This window comes from Pyricularia pennisetigena (genome assembly GCF_004337985.1).
Source record: "Pyricularia pennisetigena strain Br36 chromosome 4 map unlocalized Pyricularia_pennisetigena_Br36_Scf_6, whole genome shotgun sequence".
In the NCBI taxonomy this organism is placed as follows: Eukaryota; Fungi; Ascomycota; class Sordariomycetes; order Magnaporthales; family Pyriculariaceae; genus Pyricularia; species Pyricularia pennisetigena.
In genome coordinates, this window is record NW_021940918.1 from 664,043 (window position 1) to 691,651 (window position 27,609).

General features: G+C 48.0%; 13 protein-coding genes across 13 annotated transcripts; 6 read left to right on the forward strand and 7 right to left on the reverse strand.

The window, feature by feature from the left end:
• Position 1: 1 nt before the first annotated feature.
• On the reverse strand, positions 2 to 1,194 carry PpBr36_05784 (uncharacterized protein; the record flags this gene model as incomplete). The annotated part of the gene is made up of 3 exons (XM_029892933.1): positions 781 to 1,194; positions 377 to 712; positions 2 to 308 (listed from the first exon to the last, which is right to left on the reverse strand). The coding sequence occupies exons 2-3, from the start codon at positions 505 to 507 to the stop codon at positions 2 to 4; spliced, it is 438 nt and encodes a 145-aa protein (XP_029746295.1). The 5' UTR covers positions 508 to 712; positions 781 to 1,194.
• A 728-nt stretch (positions 1,195 to 1,922) lies between these two features.
• On the forward strand, positions 1,923 to 3,638 carry PpBr36_05785 (uncharacterized protein). The gene is made up of 3 exons (XM_029892934.1): positions 1,923 to 2,958; positions 3,020 to 3,503; positions 3,566 to 3,638. Exons 1-3 carry the CDS (start codon positions 2,857 to 2,859, stop codon positions 3,571 to 3,573), a joined length of 594 nt encoding a protein of 197 aa, XP_029746296.1. The 5' UTR covers positions 1,923 to 2,856; the 3' UTR covers positions 3,574 to 3,638.
• A 1,846-nt stretch (positions 3,639 to 5,484) lies between these two features.
• On the forward strand, positions 5,485 to 6,459 carry PpBr36_05786 (uncharacterized protein; the record flags this gene model as incomplete). The annotated part of the gene is made up of 1 exon (XM_029892935.1): positions 5,485 to 6,459. One exon carries the CDS (start codon positions 5,485 to 5,487, stop codon positions 6,457 to 6,459), a length of 975 nt encoding a protein of 324 aa, XP_029746293.1.
• A 2,440-nt stretch (positions 6,460 to 8,899) lies between these two features.
• Positions 8,900 to 9,352, forward strand: PpBr36_05787 (uncharacterized protein; the record flags this gene model as incomplete). The annotated part of the gene is made up of 1 exon (XM_029892936.1): positions 8,900 to 9,352. The coding sequence occupies one exon, from the start codon at positions 8,900 to 8,902 to the stop codon at positions 9,350 to 9,352; it is 453 nt and encodes a 150-aa protein (XP_029745899.1).
• Positions 9,353 to 11,487: 2,135 nt separating this feature from the next.
• On the reverse strand, positions 11,488 to 13,135 carry PpBr36_05788 (uncharacterized protein; the record flags this gene model as incomplete). The annotated part of the gene is given in 6 exon segments (XM_029892937.1): positions 11,488 to 11,493; positions 11,506 to 11,610; positions 11,677 to 11,968; positions 12,035 to 12,813; positions 12,958 to 13,077; positions 13,130 to 13,135. The coding sequence occupies 6 exon segments, from the start codon at positions 13,133 to 13,135 to the stop codon at positions 11,488 to 11,490; spliced, it is 1,308 nt and encodes a 435-aa protein (XP_029746297.1).
• Positions 13,136 to 15,141: 2,006 nt separating this feature from the next.
• PpBr36_05789 (uncharacterized protein) lies at positions 15,142 to 15,447 on the reverse strand (the record flags this gene model as incomplete). The annotated part of the gene is made up of 1 exon (XM_029892938.1): positions 15,142 to 15,447. The coding sequence occupies one exon, from the start codon at positions 15,445 to 15,447 to the stop codon at positions 15,196 to 15,198; it is 252 nt and encodes an 83-aa protein (XP_029746298.1). The 3' UTR covers positions 15,142 to 15,195.
• Positions 15,448 to 15,956: 509 nt separating this feature from the next.
• PpBr36_05790 (uncharacterized protein) lies at positions 15,957 to 16,351 on the reverse strand (the record flags this gene model as incomplete). The annotated part of the gene is made up of 2 exons (XM_029892939.1): positions 15,957 to 16,070; positions 16,127 to 16,351. The coding sequence occupies 2 exons, from the start codon at positions 16,349 to 16,351 to the stop codon at positions 15,957 to 15,959; spliced, it is 339 nt and encodes a 112-aa protein (XP_029745707.1).
• PpBr36_05791 (uncharacterized protein) lies at positions 16,253 to 16,552 on the forward strand (the record flags this gene model as incomplete). The annotated part of the gene is made up of 1 exon (XM_029892940.1): positions 16,253 to 16,552. One exon carries the CDS (start codon positions 16,253 to 16,255, stop codon positions 16,550 to 16,552), a length of 300 nt encoding a protein of 99 aa, XP_029745706.1.
• Positions 16,553 to 18,144: 1,592 nt separating this feature from the next.
• PpBr36_05792 (uncharacterized protein) lies at positions 18,145 to 19,611 on the forward strand (the record flags this gene model as incomplete). Its single annotated transcript, XM_029892941.1, has 1 exon — positions 18,145 to 19,611. Exon 1 carries the CDS (start codon positions 18,208 to 18,210, stop codon positions 19,609 to 19,611), a length of 1,404 nt encoding a protein of 467 aa, XP_029745709.1. The 5' UTR covers positions 18,145 to 18,207.
• A 414-nt stretch (positions 19,612 to 20,025) lies between these two features.
• Positions 20,026 to 20,172, forward strand: PpBr36_05793 (uncharacterized protein; the record flags this gene model as incomplete). Its single annotated transcript, XM_029892942.1, has 1 exon — positions 20,026 to 20,172. One exon carries the CDS (start codon positions 20,026 to 20,028, stop codon positions 20,170 to 20,172), a length of 147 nt encoding a protein of 48 aa, XP_029745708.1.
• Positions 20,173 to 20,444: 272 nt separating this feature from the next.
• On the reverse strand, positions 20,445 to 21,195 carry PpBr36_05794 (uncharacterized protein; the record flags this gene model as incomplete). Its single annotated transcript, XM_029892943.1, has 2 exons — positions 20,445 to 20,866; positions 20,934 to 21,195. The coding sequence occupies 2 exons, from the start codon at positions 21,193 to 21,195 to the stop codon at positions 20,733 to 20,735; spliced, it is 396 nt and encodes a 131-aa protein (XP_029745704.1). The 3' UTR covers positions 20,445 to 20,732.
• Positions 21,196 to 25,112: 3,917 nt separating this feature from the next.
• PpBr36_05795 (uncharacterized protein) lies at positions 25,113 to 25,512 on the reverse strand (the record flags this gene model as incomplete). The annotated part of the gene is made up of 2 exons (XM_029892944.1): positions 25,113 to 25,207; positions 25,245 to 25,512. 2 exons carry the CDS (start codon positions 25,510 to 25,512, stop codon positions 25,113 to 25,115), a joined length of 363 nt encoding a protein of 120 aa, XP_029745703.1.
• Positions 25,513 to 25,862: 350 nt separating this feature from the next.
• Positions 25,863 to 26,682, reverse strand: PpBr36_05797 (uncharacterized protein; the record flags this gene model as incomplete). The annotated part of the gene is made up of 2 exons (XM_029892945.1): positions 25,863 to 25,990; positions 26,043 to 26,682. 2 exons carry the CDS (start codon positions 26,680 to 26,682, stop codon positions 25,863 to 25,865), a joined length of 768 nt encoding a protein of 255 aa, XP_029745705.1.
• Positions 26,683 to 27,609: the final 927 nt, after the last annotated feature.

The window sequence follows — 27,609 nt, forward strand, 5'->3', positions numbered from 1 at the left end:
ATTATCTGCAGTGCCAGAGGGCTCTTGTTTGAGGCACCCACTCTGTTGGGGATTCGTATCTGCGATGGGCAATGTGCGGGCGGCAGACGGCTCTCGACACGCTGAAAACGATGTCACAGTCCGCTTGTCTTGCCTCTTTTTGACTACTCTTGCATTGGACCGCAATTTCGAAAGCGTCACCGTCGTACTTGTCTGCTGTCGCACATTCTTGTCTCCAGTAGAGCGGAGCCTCCTCGGTCCACGGGTAGCCGTTGTGGGGCGGTCTAAGCTCCGAAGCTCCTCTGTCACTTCTCTTTGCCGTTCGCTCCCTGAAGATTCGGCACCATTTGCAATACACCCCAAACTGGCGCTTCTAGATGGTTCTTTCCACACGTACATGGACACAGATGTTGGTGGTCTATTATAGAGGTCACATGGCGTTGTATCTTCCCTGCCGCTGTCGTTGTCGTTTTCGTCGCATGAGGTATCGGCTTCGAAGCGGGCGATCTCGTCTTCCACAAATGTCATTCTTTTTTCTTTCACATCGGATGGCGTATAGCCAGGGAGTCTCCTCGGCAATTTGTTGTCCGTATTTGGCAGCTCGCCAGGAAACCGTCGTCAAATGTAGCTCTAGTCCGCGACTGAGTTGATTTACGAAGTCTTCGTGTCCGAATTTTGTCACCACTGGGGTGTTTGGCTTGGTGCGCTGTGAAACATCCACGGGAGCTTGTTCCTGATGAGGTAGTTCATTTGCCGGTTGTCCTTTAGCATTTGAAAAATTACTAGCTGAGGAAGACTTACAGGTGAATGCCGGTCGATGCTTCCATGATGAAAGATATTTGAGCGAACAATATTTGAACCTATCGACGTTTAGTTCTCCACGCTGTGTTCGTAGTCGCCAGAAATGGCTTCGGCTTCTAGCTTCCAGTATGCCTCGTCCTGAATGGCCGCCCGAATGGTTTCTGGAGAAAGTCCCATCTCCTTTATTACCTCGTGGAGCATCCTGCAGAGGATCGATAACTTCTCAGCCAAATGAGAAAAATACTGATGGCACTTCCTCAAAGTATCCATCAATTGCCTTATCTCGGATATAAAATATGCGGGGTCTTTAATTTTCCAACGCAGGTTGTCTCGTTCTGCAAATGTGTAGCCGTCTTGGCACAATTCATTGCATCGCCATTTCCAGGACTGCTGGTTTAATGTTTGCGAGGTCATGTCGCCGTCAGGGGTCCGACGCTAGAGTGGTTCACACGCTTGAAAGAAGAGTCTACTTTGCGCTCACGCGACAGCTTATGGTCGGTGACTGCTGGACGACTGACGGTGAAAAGTTGCGTGAGTTATATTATCGACATATTGCAGATGGACACAATCGTACTCTGACTCTGGAGGATCGAGGAAGCATTGACGCGTGCGCTCGGACCCTTCGCTTCCATATGGCTCGCTCAGCTCACGTGACCAGGTCTCCACATTTCTACAGAGGAATGCCTAGGTGCGTACAGTTGGCACGGCTCACTCGGTTTACGCAACAGTGACTTAAAAGTGTCCGATGGGGGTTGCACAGATAGCCAAGAGCTGTGTTGCATCCTGTTGACTACCCATTGTCGCATTTTTCGCTACTCAAGCACCTTGTAATCAGCACGAGATAAATATCCTGCGTTTGAAGTTCGGGTAGCAGGAGCCTATCAGCTGGGGAAAGCATGGGAGGGAGGGCTGACTTACTAATAGAGAAGCGGCCGAGCCAATAGCTGTACATCCGTAAGCGCCTTGAATTGAATGTCTCTTGTTACGGAACTAAGCAGGGTGAGATGTTATTGGTTGTGTATGTTTAGTCCATACTATCCAGCATTTACCGCTTGTGCTAGATCACATAAAGAAACGTAAGAGCCTCATTCTTTTTGCGCCGGCGAAATTTTCGGGCTGCTGTAGTGGTATCATAAATCATCATGGAACCCCAAATTTACGCGACTTTGACACCGATAAACGCACTGGCCAGATTGGCCCTTAGTGAAACACACGACGTCCTTACCGCTGGGCAGCAAAACTCCCTCCGCGAGGGTCCTCTATGCCGCATGAAGGTTGAACCCCAACAGCGGTACAACAAGGATGTATCTCAGTTAAAGCGAGAGTTGCAGAGAAGATCAGACAGGGGCGATGGCTTTACCAGCGACAGCCTAACCGAGCCCGAATCTGCGAACGAAATAGAGAACAACCAACAACTGGGTACAATTTGGGAAGGGCAGTACCTCTTGGCCTTCAATCCTCAGCCCAGGACAGCGGAAATCGGATGGAGAGTGGGTAAGAGTAGCCAACTGTTAAATTCACAACATCCAGACCTGGTTCTATGCACGTCAGTGTTTGCGAAGAAGCACAGCCTCAATATCCGGACTGCACACGCACGATTCAATTTCTGCAAGGAAAATTCGGCCTTGTTTATCACGGGGAGGCGATCTCAGCACGCCGAGCTCAAGATCAATGGAATTATTGTTACCGAGCAACTGTTTGCTCTAAACCAGCGCTGAATGAAGGTCGACTTTGATAGGCTCACGTACGAACTACGATTTACAACATGAGCCGATACAGAGGAGTTCAAGTCCACGAGACGCAGGTACTTATCCACGTTTTTTGGGGTGCAGCCGATTCTTGATTTTGAAATGCCGACTCCCCGTCACGATGTGTAGATGATGGGAAATTGGGCTTGGCGCAACCACTTGGCCGAGGCGGCATTGGAAGAGTTTTCCTTGCCTCTAATGCAAAGAATGAAGTGGCTGCCGTCAAAGTTATGGAAAGAGATCATCATACACGACACAGTGTAGATGAAGAGATCTCCACGCTCAAAGACTAACAACTCTTGCTCAACATTGGGGTAAATCTGAGTCTATGGTACAGCTGCGGGAAGTGGTCGGCAAATTTTCCCATGCTCCGTTTGAACAAGTCGCGGTTGTCTTGATGCCCATGACACCCAACACTTTTTGCGAACTCGTACAACGAAAAGACGAGTAAGGCAATTAATTATAATACCCTCCCTTCCGCTTTTTTGAAGCTAACTGCGTGGAATAAAACAAGAAGCTGGAACGGAATGAAGAGGGAAGAGGCGCAACTGTTCCGCAGTCTTCTACTGCAAGTGAAAGTCTTGCACGACAGAGGCTGGCTGCACGGCGACCTAAAACCGGGAAATGTCGGCATAATTGGGACACCGCAGCGGGCCGTACTTTTGGACATAGGCAACGCGAAACACTTGAGACCAGGCTGCCGTCTGGATCCTACTCTGGGTTCTGGCGGCACTATTGGATACATTGCCCCTGAAAGGGAGATGGAGTCGTATGACCGCTCCATAGATATCTGGAGCTTGGGAGTCATCGGCTATGAGATAACATACGGTCATCCGCCATGGAAACAACCGCAGAATGCATGGCGCAAAGACCGCTGTAACAGCCTGCGTGAAGCTTTCCATAAACAATACGACGAAACCATCACGAAATTGGCATACGATTCCAAGGTGGTACCAATGGAAACGCACATTCAGCGTGAGTCTAATCGTAGTTTTTAGTTCTTGTGGCTTCTGAAACTTCTGCTGACAAATTAATAGTTGGTTAGCTTATCAAACAGATGCTGAGGCATTCTAGAGCTCGACAAAATAACCATTCTCGTATTTGCATAAACGAGGCTCTTAAACACCCAGCCTGGGGCTCCTTGCGGGAAGATATGCCTCGAGAAGCCAAGAGACAAAAGGGGCTATCGTGATTTAGCCTAGATAGCGCTACCCACTTCAATACATGGCTCTCATGACAAGTAAACCTAACTGCATGTGTGTTGGTATGCGTTAAACGATATGTTTGCTAGCGATAAGACATGCTTGTCGGCAGTCGTCACTACACCAACATACACGAATGGTAAAGCCTTCTGGGCTCCTGGCCTGCGAGCATTTAAGTCTGGCTCAAATCAAACGTCTACCGCTCATGCACAACCCGTACCTTGCGTTTCTTTCTTGCAGATCATACCAGGTCAACAGCATCGAGTCCCCCTTGCCCTGGAGGGCATGGTTGGTCTCGATAGCGGCCGCAATATGAACTTAATCAAGTGGGTCCTTGAAGGCTTTATCGAAAAAAGTCATTATTTGCAGGAGACAGCATCTCCTGCTGTAAATAGTGTGGTGGGTCCATAAGACCGAAGATTCCACGATCAAACAAACAGTACCTAGAGAAACATCTTTCGAGGCCCGCTCCTTATCCCTCTTTTCAATACTATCTATCCAAATTACATTCAAGACCCAGTCCTGAGCCCATTCTTTTCTTGAAGGTTGCCTCGAGGGGCGTGGGATGGAGGCGAGGTGCTGCTGGTGGATTGTTCGTGCCGGATACGTGCAAGAAGAACTGCAAAAATGCGCGCCGGAGATTCTGACAGGAAGAAAAAGGAAAAACACGAGAGGGACCATTACGAGTCAGTCATCGCCGTCATCATTCTCCATCACGCGACGTGAAACGAAACAAAAGCAAATCCAAGATTAAAGATCGCCTGCAACCCCCGCAAGCGCCGCCGCCCTTGATAGGTTCTGAAGTGACCCTGACTGTGCTTGACGGCATAATCGATCTCGGAAGTGTCAGCCTCTGTGAGCTGATAGCCATGGCTTTCCGCGTCTTATCCTTTGACGAAGGCGCGCCGCTGAGGTTCTCAGCATGGAGCACTGGCGTGCCGGGGTTGGGCTGTTGCAGCTTTAGTAGACCAAAGCCTTAATCCGAGAAATGCACACAGCCTAAATATCACCTGACAGGCCTATGAATCCGTCAGGACGCCCAGCCACCATCATTGTTTTGACACAAAAAGTAAAACAGCAAACTAATAAAACAGTGCCTAATCGGCCGGCTTGTTTATATGTTCTAGAATATGTACCTGAGAGCTGTAGCCACAAATCTGTTGACCTCAATATACCCATAAATGCCCACCACCCGTATGTACTTGCCATCGTCGTACTACTAGACAGGGACTGTGACTAGAAGGCAGCTGATATCGCCAATTAAAAAGGGAGTCATCCCCACTTCCTTCTCAATCCTCAAACAGAGTGATGTAACGGCGCAAGCGTGTCGAGATACGCCTGGGGAGCAAGCACATAAGGGAGGCGACTTGGCGATTCTTCCAATCAATCATTTTTTTATCAACACACCCCGCCTCCCCCCTGCAGCATCTCTGCAGATTAGTTGTACGAGCGCGCTGGCTGGCCAGCGACAGGGAGCGACATACGGTAGCGCGAACATTGGAATAGCGTGTTGGGACGTGTCGTTGAGGGTGATTGGATACTGTAGCAGAAGAAGACCTTCATCATGTACCAGCCTATCGCACGGTGTTTTATGGCCGTGCTGTGTGGTTTATAGCAAGAGTTTTGCTAGTGTAATTGAAATGGACGTCTTTAGCCCTAGTGAATATTTAAAACCAACACCTTGCAGGTTGACCCTAAGCTACTCAATATGATTTTCCCCAAACACTTAGCCCAGTGCAAATCCAATCTTAAAGATGTGCAATGTTGCTGTATCTCCGCGATATACCAGCTCTGGGCAGTACGCCACTGCAACTTACATTCTTTCGTGGCGATCGCGAAAATACTCATCGTCTTCGGACACACGCCTACCAGGCGAATCCCGCAGCTTGCCTTGGGAATCCGACGATAACCAGTGGCTCGAAAACAACGGCATCTACAAACCCTTGGCGCCGACGATTGACACAAAGAATTACTACGAAACCAACAAACATGAAAATACGCCATTGATGAGCCAGGGACGTCACCGACCATGCCATAAACGCCGGCCCTCTCTTCCCTCTCAAAAACCTCAAATCACTGCCCCCGGCCACTCTAGCAACCCCAAAATATCTTCCTCAAGACAACACGAGCCATCATACCCACTACCACCCGCACCTCCCCCGGAACAGAAACATCGTTCTGCTACTCAAAAGGACGCCAAGAAGCACCAAATTCCAGAGGGCTACTCACTATCTCACTGGGATCCCCTCGAAACTCCCATCATCTTGGCCGGAAGCGTTTTCGACGCCAACTCCCTGGGCAAGTGGATTTACGATTGGGTCGCCCACGTCCATTCTGGACCTGAGGGTCGTGAAATGATTGGCATCGCTGGCGAGCTCTGGCTGCTTCTTATCCAGATCTCGGGCAAGATTAAACGTGCCGACGAAGTCATGCAGGATATCCGAACTCTGGAGAACAGGGAGATGGTCGATGATTTCATCGAATCGGGTGAGCGCCTTATCGACAAGCTGCGCCGCCTCCTCCAGCGTTGTGAAGGCCCCATGCTGAGCTCTAGCAAGACCGGAAAGAGCAAGCTAGGCACTACTGCCGGTGTGAAGTTTGTTCACACACTTCTGGGTCGTGAATATGAGCTGGCCAACACGGAAAAGTTCATGACCTCTGTCCGTTTATGGAACCTTAGGTTCGATGCCAACTGCGAAGATATAGTGGAAAACCCTATGAAAAAATAGGTGAGAAAGAAGATACTTATTGGAGTTTGGCTTTGGGGTTGAAGCCTGTCATTCATGTGAGAGAAGGGAGGTTTGTAGTAGGGTTGGAGCCCGGTAAAAGAAAAAACCAACAAAACCACGGTTATCGCACGAAGAGCTCAGCTCGGGTTGGATCGAAGCAGGAGGGGTCAGTCGGGTCGCTTGTCGTCACAAACAGCTTTGAACAAGCGTAAAATGTATTGATCAGTTTGAATTTTCTGATCAAGTGTGAAGATGTTTGTTTTGTAAGTAGATTGAACGAGCACAAGCATTGACTGTAATCATGGGCGTACCCATCTAGCAACCTCTCATGCTGGCTGTGAAAAGTTGGATGTTGACGCCAGAATTTTTCATTTTGAACCACGGAAAATGTAATCCCTACCAAAAAAATCCAAGCACAAACAGTCATGAGTGTAATTTAGCTGGACAGCACATGGAATTCACTGGCTACTGTTCTACTAACATACCTTGAGGTTCACAAAATCAACACAAGCCATTTAGGGTTATATGTGCGGGCCCAATCAAACATCCCAACGGCATGCTCAATGTCAAGTGCGCATGATAATATTCTTATTCTCTGCTGTTTAGTATCTACTGGTGGTTAAGAAACTAGCACTTGTGCCAGGCACTAGGTCTGTATCTCTTTTTAGGCGAAGAGTTTGCGTGGAAAGTTAAATGCCCCGGTTTTGTAACATCCAGTTCCCCATCAGTCGACTTTCCGTTGGCAGATGAGACCGTTGGGCTCTGGCTTAATGCATCTTCCCTAGAATAAAGTCGGAAATTTGTATGGCTAGAGCCTTCGAGAAAATGTGCATACAAGCTTGATGAATCTTCGTGAGACGATTTAGTCCCTGTCCTTTCTTGTGAACTGGAGGTGCCGTACGCTATAAACTCCATATCTTCGTCTCGCTTCGCATCCCACTGGCGTGTTCGTTTGGAAGAGTCCATTCTGGCCAAGGACGTATGTGGCTTGGGGCGGTTGAGTTCAGAAGCAGTCGTCAGTCGTAAAGTTGATGCCTCTGATATCGAACATCTTAAAAAGTTTTGTAGGCAACAGCTTTTTATATACATTGCCAAAGGGCAGGGAGCTTTATCTTCCCGAAAGTCCGTATCAACACATCGGCTAAAGTAACACCGCGTTATTGCGCGTTGATTCTTGTGACTCATATTCCATCTTCTGACGCGCAACGATACACCACGTTCGTGTTCGCGTCCAGATGGCTGATTGCCGCTGATCGCGGTTTTGATATTTTTTACAGCTACTTTTAAGTTGAACAATTCGATCATGGGGGCTGAAGTAATGTAGATTTTGGCGTGTAGACGTAGTCGCTTTGCGTAATAGCAGTAAGTCCCAGGGGGAAGTTTGCATACGATAGATCCCATCAACGAAGGTGGCCCTCTTGAGGAACACAGTACCACTTGAGAACCAACGAAAGTCGGGACGGCAACCCCTTCAAATCAGTTACATGCATACTCGCTGAAAGCGCATGCCGAGGGCTTGCCACATGTGAGGAGACTCGAGACCTTCCATAACGACAAAACCCCTAAAGTTGTACCCGCCAACTTCCTTGCGACCGATTCACACTTCTCCTCATGATGCTCCCGAGCTCAAAATACATGCATGAGGCTTTTCAAAAATGATAAATAATGCAACAGTATCCAATAAATTAGGGGCCTCCATCAAAGGAGGAACCTGTAGGCTTATGGTCTGTGCGGGTCTGCGCAAGGATCAACCATTATCACCACCGGCAGTCGTCGTTGAGCCTCTTAGGACTGACAATTGTAACAACATGAGTGACCAGTATCAACCATCAGCCAAGAAAATGCCAAAGCGTTATATGGAAGTTTTTTCCTAAAGGACACAAGATCGAGGAGGCAGGCAAGGTAGAGGTCTACGCGAATATTGTGGATGAGTGTACGCGTTTTATTCTTTGAGAGTCACAAGCCCCTAGACGGACTTTATCAACACGCTCAAGCGCGTTATTCCGACAATTACGCTGGCGCATGTCACACCCTGCCGCATGCTAGCCAATGTGATCATATAACTCATCTGCAGAGGTGCTGAAGGGAGGGGGGTGTGGTGATAAAAAAGACTGATTGGAAGAGCCGCCAAGTCGCCTCCCCATATGTTTGTTCCAAGGCGTATCTTTACACATTTACGCCGTTACATCTCTCCATTCGAAGATTGATAGGGGGAGATGGCCTTTTCCTGCCTTTCAAAGTGCGTTGGGTAGCTGCGCTCTTCTAGATCTGTCTTTACTGAATCAGAAGGCATACTATCGAATAGCGCAACGCAGTATTTATCATTCACCGTCCGTCTCTCACAGCTCATTGTGCAGACACTGTCGTTCTCGCTTGATTGCTTACCACCCTCTCTACTATATTGTTAAGCGACAGTCCCACGGAAATCAAAACACACATCATGGACGGACATCCCGAGTTTGACGAATGCGCAATCGCCAGTGGTTCCGACTCGGAAAATGAAAGTCTGACTCAAAACCTGCGTTTCGAACGGAAATGTCAGAAAACAAACCTATATTCCAGTCGAGCCTTAAACGCAACATCATTACTCACTCTCGGGTTGAAGAATAAGATACACACAGCAAAGAGACAATTGAACGGCCAACCTTCGAGCTTCCATAAGCGCTCAGGCTATCAACCTTTGAAGAAAATCGACATTGAAAGCAGTAAGAACAAGGGTTCAAGCGATGAACCTAAAGGCGCTCTTCTAGCAGAAACAATACAGAACCAAATTTTGACTGAACTTCCTGATGACGTTCAAGAAGGAATTTCAAACGAACGCTCCAAAAATTCATGGCCCGCAAGCACCACACCATGGCGAAAACATATTTCGGATAATGATCGCCAAAATTAACGGTATCCTGAGCAAGACGCGTTGGAGAAGAAAAGGAACGACTGGAATAGATTCCACGTCGACTATAACAGCGTTTGTTGGTAAATACTGGTTGCTGGTTATGTCTTGCCCCGTCATTGTTGCGGTCATCAGTCCCGGTCACGATCGAAGGAAGCTCGACGCACGGGACTGCGCCGGAGGCGGGTCGGACCATGAAACTTCCGGACACTTTTAGGGCTTTTCCTGCTGAGTACGCACGGGTGGAGGACATTTCAGAGTATATTAAGTTCAAAAAATTGGTGACTAAAGCCCTCAGGTATATATTCTAGAGCACGTAAACAAACCGGCAGATTCGGCACCGTTTTACTAGTTGGCTCTGTTTTCCTTTTGGTTCGAAACAATGATGGTGGCTCGGAGTCGTCACGAGCGCTGTCTAGGTTTCTGTCGATGATCTGCCAACGAAAAAATGACGAAGTGTACGAGGGTTGATGGTGACCTTGTCCATCGTCGTTTCTAGGCATGAAACAATGATCTGTCCACATTTCTGCAGTCCTGCCAGCTAATATCTGGCTATTGAAGCGTTTTTGTTGTGGCGGAGGGGGTGAGAGCACTCTGGTTTTGTTCAAAACAAAAACCCAACAAGGACAACTCTGGTTGGTTCTCATAGCCAGTTTTTTAATCATCCTCAAAATTGAAAGAAACACAAATAAACGTTTCCCATTTTAATATTATAGCGCATTGTATGTTCTATCAATCTTGCCGCAGATCCTCACAAGTCTAACTCAGCTGTAAAGATGTATTAATAACCTCGAAATGTTCAGGCTTCCATGAGCCTCCGCCAGGGCACAAAATAAAGGTGTTTTTTTATAACGCAGCTCCTGTAGCCGAGGCATAGCACAGATGCAGCGCAATACAATACAAGGAAAACTGTTTAAGCCGGCTGTCTCCATCTCGAAGCAGATGCAGCTTTCTCCAACATTTTCCATGAGCCGGCCGCGGGCAAACGCCTCTTTGACGAGCGTTTTGCCGGAGAGATGGTCAGTTATTTCTATGTCGCCGAGAAAAACTCAGCTGCTGGTCGTGCTAGCTGCAAAAATTTGAGGCATTTTTTGGTTAGATGTAAGTACAGGCTACCCCTCCTTGAGTTCCCGCATATCTTACCGCTTTCGAACATCGCTTTTACGACGTAGAAACCGCAAGTGAAAAACGTGCAAAAGGCTGTGGAGGGTACGGTTGGTCCTGACAATTTGGGGGTTTTCTCAGGAGACACGGTGCAGGCTATGTCAAAGGGTAGCTTGTGGGACACCGTACATAATAATTTGGAACGTGCGCAGGGTTAGCTAGGTAAGTTAGCCAGAGAAGTTAGTGAAGTCTTTTCCTGTTTCATGCTAGCTGGGGACTTATAACAGGGAGCCCGTTTTCCAGCTTGCGCGAAAATAAAAGGCTCGGAAGACATGGCAGGGCCACATGGAGGAATAACAAATGGCAGGTTTCACAAAACCATTTTGGAGTCTGTGCAATTATATGATATTAAGCCAGCAGTGTATCAGGAATGCCGGTAAAGATCCCTTATCTTCCAATAAACTTTCTTTATCACCTTCATCCGCCTGCAGGTAGACGCTATTTCCTCTGGTTGATTGGATCAGTGGCAACATAAACACCCAACCACTTAGCGGTGACAAGGTAAGAAGGGGAACAGTAACCCCTTTGCTCGGTCCATCCCATCCACAGCCAGTTTGTGAAATATCGGTAAGGGAACCAGAACTGAACTGCACAACGTAGAAATCCCGACCGCATCAATTCCTCATTGTATCCCTGCAGCACTGAGAGCTGTCTTTGATGTTAAGCACGGCGTATCCTGTCACAGAATGATGATTTTTACGTATATTATCTCGGCAATTAAAAAATCTAGGCTCTCAATATCTAAAACACGCGCATTGCTTGTTAATGGTTCAGGTCAATAGTTGGAATCTGATAGCGTAGTATGAAATAGCAATCAAGTTGAAAAGACACACTAAGAGGCGCTTTGCAACACCGGTGTATCCTTGGCGGGACTCGACTATGTCATGTAAACCGTTGCTAAACTTCCCGTAAATAGAAGTCAAAATCACAGGCCCCATCTTATTTTCACCACTGATAATCCTTTGACACAAGTTCTAGTTCTAAAGACAAACATGTTTGGAGGTGGGTATTGACGTCCTGCGATTGTGCTCTGCAACAAAGGGCCGGACGTCGACCGGTATGTCAATGTCGCCGTCACTCCGGCTTCCCCATGAGGTCTACAGCGTCCCCCTCACGTCAGGAGATTGTTGAAACTTCATAAAGCATGCAAGGGATTTTCATACCTTATACAAAGTAAGACCGGCATAAATCTTGATCAGGCCATGGAAGTATCCAAAAAGGATTGACACGGGGACATAAACGACGTCTGACGGATAGCGTCGGATCAAACCTACAAGTTTGACCACTTTAGAAAATCCTAGGAAGGCGAGCTGCGCATAAAGAGCAAACTTCCGATAGACCGGGTTCCAGCACTCAGTGCCCCTCCATAAAGCTACCAAAATGAGAAAGTCAAAGACAAAGGCAAGCGAGGTGAAGGTCGCAATATGCAGCGCATATGTGCACCACAATTGCTGTCTGTGATCAAAGAAAACACTGTTTAGTTTTTGGGTTTCTTAATGTTTGGGTCAGGGCTGGACTTACTTCCAAACGTAACACTCTTTAATTAGACTCGTCCAGTTGCTCCGCCAGTTGCTCCTGGCCCATCTAAGACACTGGAAGAGAAATTTTATGTTGTTCTCAAGCGTGGTCTCAACCTCACATTCCGGCTCGTACTGAATCCAAGTTTTCCACTGGTGACTAACAAGCCAACGGCTCACAAAGTTGTCATCGTCGGCCTTGAGGATCTTGCCACGCCACTCCTCCTTCATGAAACCCTCACGGAACTCATAGTCCTGGAGAATTTCAGATCGGTAGGCGCCAGTCCGACCTGACATGCAAGAAGTACCGCCGTCCATGTTGTGTGTTGCGGAAATCTCAAAGTTGCGTCGCTCGATGTAGGCAGCGCCCAGCCAGTTCCATACCCTGAGCCCAAGTCCTCCCTCTCTAACCCTCTTTACCCGCTGACATGTGCCGACGCCTCCAATCTTGGTGTCTTCAAATGGGGCCAGAATCCACGGCAATATGGTCGATGGCCAGGTCACATCGTCATCGGCCAAGATGGTGATGCGGGTCGTGATCTTGGGCAGGGCCTCGCACACCTGGATGCGTTTGTTGGCGTACTGTGTGCAGAAGACGCGAATTCTGGGAGAAGAGAGGGCTTTTGAAACCCTCAGCAAATCATCTAGTTTGTCGGCCGTTGTAATAATGATCAACTCGTGCGGCTGTGTGGCCAGAATGCTCTCAAGTGAGGGCCGAATCTCATGAAAATTTTCGTGGATCGTGGGAATCACCACCGTGACATCATCTGCGGTATAGTATGGCTTGATAGGGATAGATTTAGATTTATAAGTCCAGTGACTATAGCAGTGGACAATAAGGCGGATGTACCTATGCAGCCTGAGAGGGAAAGGAACAAGTCAGTGCATCAATTGAACCGTACGGGCGGAAAACGACAAGACACACACCACAGCATGCAGAATACTATCAGCCAGGTTGACATTTTCAAAAGCCAGCTCGCCATCAGGCAGTGCAAACCGGTGACGAGGCTTGGGCACTATCACCGTTTTGATCTTTTGAATGGTGCCCTTTTGATAGAACGTATCGACTAAATATGGAGGAAAAAGACGACTGACATACCGGCATCCCGCTACGCATCAATTCTATCTCTGGCGGAGCGGTTCTTTATTTCTTTTTTCTTTTGCTCCCACGCTGACATGCAAACTTGTTAGGGGGGCGGGGGAGGGGCTTGCACTCAACCACACTCCCTCGACCGAATGGTCGCTGAAATTGTCCACGGCCCACCAACTGTTCCATCCTAGGACAAGAATGGAAGGCAGGGGCTCTTAAGATAGTCTAGGGGCAGATATTTTGAGGTTACTCCAAGACAAGGCAGGCGAGGAGATCAGTGACAAAGGGCTCTTTGGACACTCAACTTTATCCACCTCAGCCAGGATAAGTTCGGAAACTATCATGGGCGGTGGTGTTTGTGGAGATTGCAGGTGATCTTCAAGTTTGGATTGGCTTTGGTCTCATTTCTCGGCGTGCGATGCAGATCTATGACGGCGATGGCTGTGATCACTGGCCTTGTAACGGCCCCTCTCGCGTTTCTCTTTTTCTTGTCAGAATCATGGGCACGCACCTTGTCGCCGTGATCCGCAGCGTCCCCATCGTTGTGAAATGAAGTCTCTCGTCATCGATTATTCTTCTTCCCTGCGACCACCTCTCCCTAGCAGCCTCGGTGGGCTTTAACTATCAGGAGGATGAGACGGATGTCTACCTGCTTCAAGGTATGGTTGTTCCCAATCAGGAATCGCAGCTTATGGCTCACGAGGGCCCGATGAAGAGCCTTGTGTACGGCTTGTTCAAACCGAGGTTTATGGGTAAATAAAAGTAACCCTTCTTATCATAACAGATTATCTCCGAAAGTTATCCGTCTACCATTTGATCCAAATTACCGTTCTGATCACTCCTCCGTCGTTTGATATGAGGCAGTAGGCTGATTAACGCGCTACGCAGGAGTGGATTCATAATAGGATTTATTGAATGGAGTTGATCTAGGCGGCTTTGTTGTTATGGACTTGCAATGGTCTTGTACGTATCCGGCACGAACAATCCACCAGCAGCACCTCGCCTCTACCCCACGCCCCTCGATGCAGCCTCAAGGACCGATCGCCTCCCAGGTCTTCACAGCTTTGTTTCTCGATGCAACCTCAAAGGAAGGAATGGGCTTAGGAGTGGGCCTTAGAGGTAACTGGGAGAGACCGTAGTAGGAGGGATGAGGGTCGGGCCTGGAAAAATTCTCTGGGTACTCTTTGTTTGATCGTGGAGTCTTTAGTCTTATGGACCCACCACACTATTTACAGCAGGAGATGCTGTCTCCTGCAAATGGTGACCTTTTTCGATAAAACCTTCAAGGACCCACTTGGTTAAGTTCATATTGCGGGCGTTATCGAGGCCAGCCATGCCCGCCAGGGTAAGGGAGACTCGATGCTGTTGACCTGGTATGACCTGCAACAAAAGAGCGTAAGGTACGGGCTGTGCATGAGTGGTAGACACTTGATTCAGGGCAGACTCAAATGCTCGCAGGCCAGAAGCCCAGAAGGCTTTACCACTCGCGTATGTTGCGTGCATTTATGACTGCCGACATGCCTGTCTTATCACTAGAAAATTTATTTTATAACGCATACCAACACACCATAAGGGACTGTCGTGATTCACTGCGTCTCCCGTACCTGTGTATGGTCACACATATCGATCAGTTTGAGCTAGAATACCTGTTGAGCTATAGTGGGGAAAACCAGGACGTACGGATGCTGGTTTTGTATTTTTCAATATATCTTATTCTCTTTTTAACCGGCAATCACATCCCCGGCTGCTGGTATTAGATTGGTACCGAAAGCTGATGCAGGCATCTTGCTCTATCACCACGTATTTGTCGTCAGCCTAGCCGCAGGATGACTGGCACCCCAACCTCCTGTCTTTGTATCCATGAACCCGCCACGGTCATCAGATTATGTCTCGCGAGAGAGGTGTCATATGGTGGGTCTTGGAAGGTTAACAAGAGGGTTCCCTCGCCTCTCTTTCCGGATATTCTTTGCTCAAGTGAGTGTACAATGGTCGTGGATGGGGTGTATACGTTCTATTCTTAATCATTGGACCACCCCGAGAACAGTAAATGAAAGTCAAAAGGCTGGAGTCGTAAATCAATAAACTAACCTTGACGACACGCCCCGACGCGTTATCCCAATAATTGCGCTACCGTATGTCGCCCCTGGACCGGCCAGCGCGCTCGATACCAGTCCAGAGAGTGATCTCGTCAAAGCGCAAGTCCTTGCCTTCCGTGAGAGCCCGCTAAAGCACGACCCCAACCGCGTCGCCCACTTATCCGTACTCAATGATGGGTTTTGGTCCTGACAACCGTAGTACGCGCATATGACGACGCGTCTTCCACACATCATTATCATCGGTCCAATACAACGATAAAGACAACCAAACCCAAGAAATTGTTTGTATTGTTGATCAGTAGACCAGAAAATGGCACGTGCCAAAGATAAATGATTGGATTATAGGCTTCGAACAAGTTCTCCACAGCCTCGATGATAGTTGTCAATTTTATTTGATACACAGATCGGCCCACCATGCCCATGAAACCTGCATTATGTACCATTCTTACCGTGTGCATTTTCAAGTACCAACATTGTATTGCGCGACTCGCAAGCCGTGAAAAGGGATATCATTATCAGCAGCTGCATTCCTATCCAGAAACATAACAACGCGCCAGACACTACCAACCATTGGGCGACAAGCCTTGGAGGGAAATATAGGTCTTTGCGTTTTTCATATAAGGGAAGCTTGTTTTGGCATACATGCGAACTATAATAATATTATTTTCCCTTTGCGATTCGTACTGGAACACGTAGATTGCAAAGGTGCGGCAGGATAGGGCTCTCCTAACTTGGTTCTGCTACTCCCATAGAGTTTCGTAGCGCTTATCGGTGTGGCTTGCTACCACGGCTAGCTTGATTACTTCGATAGAAAAGACCTCCGGTTGGCCGTTTGCCCGGCCGATGTCCCATTTCTGGGCGATCCAGAATATATTCAGTTGGCATCAAACCTGAGGTTCCAAGGGTGGACAGAGGACATGAACTTTTCCGTATTGAGCTCGTAGTCACGCTCAAGCAATATGTCGACAAACCTGGGACCGGTATTAGTGTAAAGTTTGCCTTTGATTTTTTTATAGTTAAGCATGCGGCCTTTACAATGTTTGAGGAGGCGGCGCAGTTTGTCGTTAAGGCGCTCACCCGATTCGATAAAATTATTGACCATTTCCCTGTTTTCCAGAGTTCGGATATCCGGCATGATTTCGCCGGCACGTTTAATTTTGCCCGAAATTTGGATAAAAAGCAGCTAGAGCTCGCCAGAGATGCCAATCATTTCACGACCCTCAGGTCCATATTGGACGTGGGCGGCCCAATCGTAAATCCACTTGCCCAGGGAGTTGGCGTCGAAAACGCTACCGGCCGAGATAATGGGAATTTCGAGGGGATTCCAGTGAGATAGTGAGTAGCCCTTTGGGATTTGGTGCTTTTTGGCGTCCTTTTAAGTAGCCGGACGATGCTTTTGTTCCGGGGGAGGAGGAGTGGTCGAGAGTATGATTCGTGTTGTTTTGACGAAAAGCTTGTGTGCTTGCTGGAGCTGCCAGGGGCAGTGTTTTTGCGGGTTGACAAAAAGGGCCGACGACTACGGGCTGATCGGCGAGGCTCTTGGTTTGATGGCGACGCTTTTACATGTCTGGTTAACTCGTAGTAGGAATTGTAGTAGGCTCTTTTCTTTTCGAACCATATGTTTTCGTCCCATAACGTGTGCGGAGGATAATAGGTTTGCGAAGGCCACGAAGCAGGGTAAAATACAGTGCCGTAGTGGCCAGAGCTGTTACATCGTGGAGATTGAAGCATTTGGCTATGTTTGGCGGAAATGTTTGGGGAAAGTTATATAAAGTAATTTCAGTTAAAATGAGGACCGACTTACAGCAAAGAAATCGGCAGACTGGAGCTACAAATCCCTCTTTTGTGAATGAAAAAATAAAGCACCCATATATACATCACTGTTAGACATTGAAAGTGTGGTAATTTCCATAACGCGTCCTGTAACGACGCGTCTCCCTTTTTTTGTTTGGCAATCTCTGACGGTGGAACGGTTGATGAAATGTACCGTATGAAAACTCTCCCCTGGAGCAATGAGTATTCCTGCTATGCTGCATCCACGCCCCAAAGGGTAAATACCGCGTACCATAATGACGCTATGCATTGTTACAACATACATAATCCCACAATACATCTCCAAAGCAGCCATGAAAAAGAATCTCTAACGGCAGGGTTCCTTGTTTATGATGCAAGGAAAAGCCCGTTGTTACGCATTGAAGGAAACAAGTACTACCGGTACAGGGGGTTCTGATCGCCTGAATACGAACGAGCACGCTTAATAAATCGTGATGTCCGGGTTACAATCTTCGCCCTCGGATTTGTTACTTCTTACCGACATGACGACGATCCCTTGCCAGAACTGTTCTGAGAGGGGGACTAAGGACGGTTGCACAGATTGTGGGATCAAATCATTGGAAAAGCTCCAATGATGTAATGGGCTACTAAACCGCGGTACAAAACAACAGGTTTTGTAATTGACAAAGACAAAGTCCAGAGCACAAACAGTGACACGTCGTGAAACCCTGCAAAATGCCAACCCAATTTGATTTAGTAAGTGAAAGCTGATATGATTTAGTTTTCCTATCCTCCGAGAGACGCAGCGTGAAGATTGGGGGTGGTGGGTCCGTGGAGGTTGCATCGAGAGACGAGCGGTGGAGGCCGGAGAGGTATATGCTTGGTTGATTAGCTTTCCATAGGCAGTCGTTGCAGGGAGGTTTGCGAGTCACTAGCTTACCATCCAATCCTGGAATTTGCAGTCCTGAAGACCCGGGTGGATAAGTCGAAGGAACGCAATGGGTTTCTCCCTCTTGAATATTAGAATTCGTACATCCGCATTTGTATCCAGATGAAACGTTCTAACCTGATCGTGATGGCCTTTGGTATGTAATTTATTCATCGATCCCCGATGTCTCCCATGCGTGTATCATTCTCACCGTACAATATACACAGGCTTTGCAAGCAGCGACACCAGCAGGGCAACCAACTAAACCCCCAGAAGCCATACATTACAACATGGTACCAGAACCACGAGCATTCTACCGTCTCTGGCAGGAAGAGCGCGTCCTCGAAGGCATATATGTAGTTTTGTCCAAACAAGACGTATGCTCTCTCAGGCTCACGAACTCGGCCTGCTGCAATCTTGTTACCAAGCGCATCTTCCGTCGAACCCACCTGACGTTTACGGCCACCTCTTTTACCAAGGCATCGAGAATTAAGGCCTTGTCGAGGATCGGACACCACATCCAGCACCTGATTTTTACTTTTGCACACTCTGAAAGTACCTTCCTGCCCCCTCTGGTACACCCAATTACGGGCCATGAAATCAGCTTTCTCTACACGCCCTACACCCATATGGCCTCTTCCCTCAGCAGGGTAAAAAATGGCAACTCGGACCTCGCCGATGTGCTTACTCAACAGTACCCTCCACTGTTCCACTCTGCGACCAACGTGCCATCCTTTATCAACGCCTTTAAGAACCTGCCTAACGTGCGCCATCTAACCATTCGCTGCCCTGGTCAGGAAGCCAGAGAGCGCTACAGGCGAAGTATTGTGGACTATGCACTTATCAGTCTTCGTATTTGTATGGAGCGTGCACCCCTGGATAAGTTGAGCAAGCTCACGCTCTCATCGGTCCACCCTTCAGCTTTTTTATACCTCAGACACGCACCTGGCTTTGGATGTCTCCCTTCGGCCAGCCGCAGATGGCGCCAAATTCAGAAGCTTTACGTGCAGGTGGACTCATGGGACTTTTACGGTCCATCACCCGGCCTCGACCACCTAAAGATCATCGAGGACTACATCCGCCTTTTCGCCCCGAACCTTTCAAAGTTCTCCTTTACATGGCTCGGCAGCGGAGGACCATGCCCAATTGCACTATCAGACGACCCCATGGTTTCACCCCCGCCCGGCTTCCAGAAGCTTTCCAATGAGTCCGCATTTCCCATAAGCCCGCTACTTCCGTGCCATGGACGGAAGCCAATTACCTTTCCTAGGCTTAGACAGCTGTCAATTCGCAATGCAACCATGAGTGCGACCCAGACGTCGATCCTGTTTCGAACTCATCAGAGCTCCGTCCGCGATTTTGATTTTGAGAAACACGAGAGAGACCATTACAAGGCAACTGATCTCAGCCATCGTCGTACTAGCTCTCCACCGCACGCCGAGAAACAAAACCAAAGAAAATCCAAACGAGAAAATCATCTTGGTGAGCCCTCACCGGTAAAGCGCAATCTGGAGCAGGAGGAGGCGCACCGGCGTCTGGCTGAGGACCCCAATGCACTAAAGTCGGAGTTGCAAAAGGCAAAGGCGATGTTGAAGTCCAGGCTCATGCGTGAGTCCTGTACCGGTCTCCCGCAGTCCCCGGCTGTGCTGTGCGCCAGGGATGCGATGCGCATGAGTGCTGGTACAAGGCCTTGACTAGGAGCTGAGGAACACGAAAGCTTTCATCGCCTCTGTCCGCCTTTGGAATACATATTAAACCCCTGTTGCAAACTTATATCTTATCCAATCCTTCTCTAAGGCGAGTACAATAAAAGGATGGGCGTGCTTTCCGAGGTATACAACTAGGACGACATTTGAAAGGTGTCAAAAAGAACAAACAATGTCTGATGACCTACTTTTCCAATATTTGCTTTTTTATTTTATTTTTTATTTTAATATTTATCTTCTCCTACGGTTCGTGTGATCAGGTTTCAACAGCTTTGTTGCGGACGCAGCAAAGCTGACTAAGTCTAAAGAAGGTATTTACAAGCAGTTCCGAATGTGAGCTTGACCGCTGCGAATATTATAAAAGACTAAAGCACAGTCGATTTCAAAAATGACAACGCAACAATGGGCAAAAAGTCGGACGTTATCTACCATGGGCCCTCTTTCGCTGCGCTTCATCAAAATGAATTGCGGATTAGTCGTTTGACTGAACAGTCGGTTGTTCAGGGGTGTGGGTTCAAGAACAGCATGAAGGTACAATCTTATGTTTGAGAATATCATTCAGGCAAGGATTAGAGAGCGAGAAGGGGCAGCAGGGCTGGCATGAGCCTTGGCGGAACTGCAAGTAGAAATATACGACTGAAATCGTAAGATTATAGGTAGGTGCATCTTGTGGTGAAATCGGCGTTAATTGGGTTAATCGCTTTGGTCGGCATTGGTTATGCCTCCCCTGTAGCTAACTGTCAGATGTATGCCAAGCTAGGAACGGAACTGGCCATAGATATCGATCATGGCTCGAGTTTTTCGGTCATACCACCGATCTACCAACAGCTCGAAGACCCCTGATGGTCGTGGTAGTAGAGGGTGCTCTCGTATAAGGATTTGTCTCCCTCGGCGTTATCTTCAGCTCCCTCCCAGCTCCCAGATTCTCTATAAGCACAATTGTTAATATCAGTGCCTGTTGGGCTCAGATACTGTGGGTCGCTGCCGAAGGTATAGGTTTCCATGGTCGAACCGCCCCTTTGGTGTGCATCTGCGCTCGCGCCAACTCGACCACCGCCACTTGTGTTATCATACCCGTAAACAAAGATGTGTAATATGTTAAGGCCATCTCAGGGCAGGCCTAAAGGGCCAACGTCGCTTTCCATCAGCCCCATGTTGTCCGCTTCAGGGACTTGATAACTACTACCAGCATACTCGACATTGCGCGAGTCACGGTTGATATTCTGCTTTTTAAGCCTTTCCCCTATTATTACGGTCAGTTATGTGGTCGAAATGCCAATTTCTCGGATGGTAAGGATGTGTATACGTACGAAACCTTCGCTGTGCAAGGCGGTTTTGCTTGCGCCTCCTCTCTTTTGGATCCGTTTGAGGCAAGTCGTCTGAATCCTGCTTCGATTTGCTCGAGGAGCCGCTTTTTCTCGCGCCTTGTGACCATGATGGTGAAATGTTTGAGTAGGTGTGCATATTTGGATCAGAAGACTCTAAGCTGAGAGCCTCCTGAATATTTAGCGGGCTTTGCCCGCCTGAAGGTGTCTTTGCCGTCGATGGTTGATGAGATGAAATTATTACCATGTACCTCGAAGTTTGTGTTGGGTATGACTTGGTACTGGTAAATCGATGTAGGATATGTGTACAGACATTGCTGTCGCTCCTTCTCTCGTGGGACAGTTGCCGCTGGTTTATATAACCGCGGATACTGTTGTCACTGCCCAGGAGGCTGCCACCGCCGCAAACCAAGCAACCTGCATACTCCGGACGGGTCATTTGATACTGTACCCGAAAATATCATTGGCCATGTACCAGCCTATCGCGGCGCGGTTTATGGCGGTTTTGTGCAGGCTGTGGAAAAATTGGATGTTGACGCCAGAATTATATATTTTCCACAACGGAAAATGGAGCTCCTGGCCCCATGAGCCCAAGCGAAAACAGGCATAAGTGTAGCAAAGCTGGACAGTACATGAAATTTGCTGGCTACGGTTCTCTTAACATGCCGCAGAGATTTCCTTGTGACATCCAGTTCCTGGTCAGTCAACTTTCCGTTGGCAGATGAGACCTTTGGGCTCTGGTTTGTTACATCTTCCCTAAAACAGAGTCGGAGATTTGTATGGTTAGATCCCACAAGAGCATTTGCGTACTCCTAACGCCGAATAGACGTGATTTAGGGGACATTTGACGTATAATAATACCAAATTTCCACGTTCGCGTCCAGATGGCTGACTGCCGCTGGTCGCGGTTTTAATATTCTTCTCTACGGCTTCTTTTGGCTGTAAAATGTGACCATTGGCTCAAGTGACGCATGACTGAAATAGTATAAAGGTTTCAGAGTCTGGGGCGTGAACCTAGTCACTTTGCAGAATATCAATGCGTTCCAGCTGGGAAGTTTGCACGCGGCACATCTCATCAACCGTATTGCTACTACGAAGAGTGACTACGTCCACATTCCAAAGTCTAAGACCTGGACACCGTTTTCACCGTCTGCATTCAGCACCCACTATCGCGTTGTGCAACTTGAAAGCAGCCATGAAAAAGAACATATGTTGACCGGGTTATGCTCCCTGTTCACTCAGTCGATAGACAGACCCAGAACAACGCGTCACCCACGGGCAAACACGAATTGTGTCCAATCAACTGGGAAAATGAACTGCATAAGCCCACTGATCCCACCGCAGGATGAGCAAACCCTGCAGACGGAGCTGTACATGTAATCCATTTGCTTGGTGACAAACTTGGCGGCTCTGCATTGTCGAACCCCTCAGTTCTCGGCGGCTCGGCGTCCTACGTGGTAGGCCCGTACCCCTCTCCAAGACACCTAGGGGTGCTGGAAGCTCAAAAGAGCTAATTACCTTGATGCGTACCCGATCGCGGCTGGCGAGGGTGCTTCCGCCGGGCCCATATCCCCAATGATTTTTCTTTACGTTCGGGTAGGGTTTTGACAGTTAGAGCTGGCCAGAGAATTAGGATCCGGAACAGGAGCCCTCGTGTAAGGCCGCCTTGCGTGTTCTGTACCGGCGTGCAAAGGAACTAAAAGAATGCGGCCACCTTAGAGTTTTCCCTTCCCCATTCCGAAACTAGGGGGAAACATAAGCCCACCTGTAGTGCGAGCTATAAAGAAAAAAAAAAGGATTTCTTCCAGGGCCCACCCACCCCTCGCTAGGTAGATAACCCGATATGTAATGAGAAGCTTTCATATCTTATTGGAGCTGAGAATAATGAGTCACATTAAAATATGCAGGAAGTTTGAAGATCCCCTGGGGGGTTATCGGCGAGTGAGTCTTCACAGTACATTGCAAAGACCGGGGACATGGCCAGAGAATTTTTCAATTTCGAAAGGGGGAGTGTCTGGTAGGGCCAGAGTCGTACAGGTACACCAATCTCTTATGGAGTACTTCATTTGCTCGATTTCAATAATTTTAGTGCTAATTTAACCCCAGGGAGCAGTTACAACGTTTAAAGTACAGTTTTGTGGTTTGCCATTTAAGCCCAGTAACGATCTTTGTAATTTGCGCAGATTTTATTTTTGCTGGCAGATGTACAGGCCGACATTAAAAATTGCGAGTTCACGGCACAGGAAGAGCGCACAATGCACTAACAGTAGTAGGTCGCACGGAGCCGCGCAAATTTTAGGCGTGATTTGCACGTTACATCTCATTACGTCAAACGGAGGCTCTGAAACTAGGGCCCTGAGTATTATGTACCCTGTCCGGAGTCAAAGCACCATGTCCAACCGTTTTATACCTTGACGCTTTCAGAGACCTTTTCTACGACTTAACCTGAACCAGAAGCGAAGAACGTGCAATAAGGTGCGATCGAGAGGGTGCAACCGAGAGGGCGCGGTGGGTCATGATGTATCGAACAGATCCTGTGGTCCTGGGCGTTCCGCAAAGGGCCTCCCTCTCTTTGTGTAAGTACCTCTGATAGCCACATTTGTGGTGTGACTCATATGATCTGCGGAGTGGTTTGCCGTTCTTCCACTCAATCATTTTTAAACACGGGTTGATGGGCAAAACACCCCTTTCGTCACAGCTAAACGCGTCGCCTGAAGCGCATTAGCATAATCAGCGGTCTTCAAAAGCAGTTAGAGGCTTTTACTTTAATCTACCTTTCAAAATCAATTGGATACAATTAATGTGATCAATTTAGGGGTGTTCTCGTCGGCCGGGTCCTCCTTTATCAGGTCCAAATCTATAATCAAAAATATACGTATTGCAACTTATTTTGTCCGCATTCCAGACAAATAACTGGACTCCCTGACCGCTGACGCCTAACTTCTCCGAATCCATGCTCTAAACGGTTTTGGCCAATAGTTGGAAGCCGGTAGCGTATGGATAACAAAGTTTGAAAGACAGTTTTTGCGACATAAGTATATCTTTGGCGGTATTCGATTATGTCATTTATTATTTGTTAAAACTGTTACCAAAGTCAGCAACACCCACAGGGCCCACAATATTGAGCTTCCCGGAAATAAGCGTCAAAAGCACAGGCCACACCTTATTTTCACCACTGATAATCCTTACTCGACACTGGTTCCATAAACATGTTTAGATGTGGGTATTAACGTCTTGGGCCGTCTTGGGTTATGATTTGCGAGACAGGGCCTAGCGTCATACTTAGTGTGGCCATCATTTTGGCTTGCCCACGAGGTCTACAGCCTCCCCTTTGCACCACTCACATATGGGTGTGCCGCGTTCTGCATCAGCGTCGTGTCATGATAACAGTCACAATCTATTGGATGTAGTAAATGCTCATAAGTGACTAAAACATAGAGGAAGATAGAATTACACCGTGTTCGTGACGACGCATCACTCGGCCTGTATTGTTTAGCGGCGAACAAGGAAAATTATCCTCAAAGCAATGGCTAGGTTGGCGCAATTGTTTGCGTGTTTTGGACCACCGGGTCTGACAGATAAATGACTGGATTATAGGCCTGGACCAAACTTTACACAATCTCGATGATAGTCATCATTGTTATCGTATCCCTGCGATATGGCAAGCGACTGCGTCTCATTGTACAGCCCATGTTTTGACCACCAGCTGCATGCGCAGAGCGAGCTAGAACAACGCATCACTCTCCACGCGAATAAAAAGAGGCGGGGTTCGAGGGCAACGCCGACTTCTGGTACGACGCACGGAAAACTTCAAATTTTTAGTATTCTCTCGGGGTTTTCTTGCTTCCGGCGGCTTGCCTCATGTGTTCAGTCAGCACAAAGTCGACAACAGAGGGGTCGACAAAATGCTCGTTACACCCCCGAGATGTCATTATCGGAAAGGTTTGTTGTGCTTCCGCCAAGACTTACATCTAATCTTACTACCAAAGTTTTGGCGTTTGAGAGTGAAAAGCGTGTCGGAATGGGCAAACTTTAACGTCAGTGCCGCTTCTAGGAAAACAAAAAGTGCACAATAGTGGAAAGTAAGGCACATTTTCAGGTAGTAAGACTAACGGGCTGCATGCGCTTTTTGCGCCATACAAAACCCTTATATACAAGCAAGCCCTAGTCCTGTTCATAGCATTGTAACGCCTGTTGGTACATTGCTTCCGCCTCTTTATCTTTCCCCTGGTCTAGATAAACAAGGCAGATATTTTTAGCTGTATTAAGCGTTAACGTGTGATCGGAACCCCATACTTTTGGTAGCCTTGTATTGCCCGCTGGTATATGGCCTCCGCCTCTTTATGCTTTCCCTGCTCTGCGTAAAGGAGGCCAAGACCTTCTGGTATCCAGGCACTAATCTCTTCGTCATTTCGTTCCTCCAATAGCTGCCCACACCGATCAGCATGCAGCAAAAGTCGGCGTTGAACCAGCCAGTATTGCGGGATTTCACGCCCGGGCAAATGCAAGCTTGTGCATTCCATTGCCACCATCCGTTTTTCTTTATCGTTCCCAGCCTGAACATGTATTATCCATGAATGTATACAAGCGTGTACGCTATATCCGGTCGATTCGTTTCCGTTTAAGGCTGCTGTTGAATGTGCTTCTACAAGCCCGTGGTCGCAAAAAAGCCGCATATTTCCCTCGAATCCGAGCTAGGTTTTTTAGCTTTTGGAACCATTTGGGCCCGGTCTTCTGCCTCTCCCGCAGTAATTCGCACAACAGGTCCTCGTAACCGAAAAATGCCCACAATCGCAGTAGCCTTGCCGCAGATTCACTGTATTACTGTATCCGTGTAAATGAAATGTTCCATGTTGAATACATGGCTCGATCCTTATATGTAAGGAGCTGCGGGCTTAGCTTTTGCAGTCGACTCTATTCGGTCTCGTAATTTTGTAGATACTGTTTCCATGACGTCGCAACCTGCGCCAGATAGGTACCAGCCGTGGAAAGGGCAAGTGGTAAGCCGTCAAGTTCTACCGCAAGAGCGATAGCATCATTATCTAAAGCAGCAGAAAGCTAAGTAATCTGAAGAAATATAAAAACATTACGTACCATACTGAGCGCCTTTCCGAGCCGACGTTGACTCCAGAATGCGGAGACTGTCCTCCATTTTATGTGATTTACGTAATGGTAAAAGGTCTCCGATACGGACAGATGACGACCGTGTGGTTATAATAACAGCTCCTTGGTCAACATCGGGGAGGTAACGGCGGATATCGTAGTCTTCTAATATCGATTTCTCCACCTTGCAGCCAGATTGATCTGGACCACTATCCCTACAAGCCAATATTCCGCTGGTATCTGCTCTCCTTTTAGGGTGGTCGTAAATGTCGCAGATTAACAGCCATTTATCATTTCCTCGCTCGTTCAACCACCTCTTAACAGCATGCGATGCATCGCCGTTATTTTGATCCAATGCTGTTTGCATATAGGTAAAAGTGGGATGCTCTTCGAGGACCTTTGCTGCTGCGCTCCGGAAACTTTGCTGTAACGATGTTTCGTCTCGTGCGTTCAACCGAATCGATGCTGGATATTCGTTTCGGTGCCACTTCATGTACGCAATTGCGAGCTGCGTTTTACCCATCCCGCCAAGGCCATGCACAACCATAGTACGGCGGCCTTGCTCACGATGAAGCGTTTCGTGCATATTGACAAGCTCGTCTTCTCTAGCAACAAAATGTTTGGTTACCATAACTCCCGACAGGCTCAGGGAGAGGCTGAATCAATTGGTATCATTTCATGCTGAGTTATGGATATAAATGGCGTTAATCCTGATTTACGATAACCATGCCTAGGTTTGCATACCATCAACTACCCTTCTTTCCTCGATCCAACGCCGCTGCACAATGTTGGGTGCCTCCGAAAACATGATCTGCAGATATTCTGATACCGGACCATGGGAGTGTGGTTTGCATGAATGACAATTGGCTCGGAGTTTGCGTAGCCTAGAACGACGGCCGAAGCCCCAGGAACAACTTAAAACTGCTCGGTTATGTGTGATTGTTGTGGGAGGAGAAATTATAAACCATAATGCTATGTGCGGCCCTGGCCCGAAAGCCCCTCGAAGGACGCTCCGTAATCGCCCATTTGCTAGCATTGAGTGAGGATATCCAGTCCCTTAAGCCCCCAGAATAGGTCAAGCCACCCAAGTGCTCTAGTCTCTTAGCAGTGAAGTCGTCGCTCCAGTGTACAAATCCATTATGGCGAAGATTGGATATATCCACTGCCGTTTGACCTGCCAGTTCAGGTATTCTGCCGAACCCCGATGTAGCTGGGGGACCGGGGAAACCGGATCATCGCGTGATATATCGTAGGTGACATCGGCTGGAAAGTTTTCACGGTAACCCGGTATACGATAGTAAAATGCGAGAAGATAGAGAAGACCCGTTCAACTTCGAACCAGTACCCTCCCTGTTTCACTCTACCATCAACGTGCTATCCTTTATCAAAAGCGTTCAAGCACATACCGAACATGCGTTATCTTGCAACCTGCTGCCCTATTGAGTGAGCAAGTCGCCGAGGCCTGAGGTTTTACACTTTGTCCGGCTCATGATAACGCCATATGAGTGTAGGGAATATAGAGAAAGCTGATCTCGTCGCCCGTAACTGGGTGCAACAG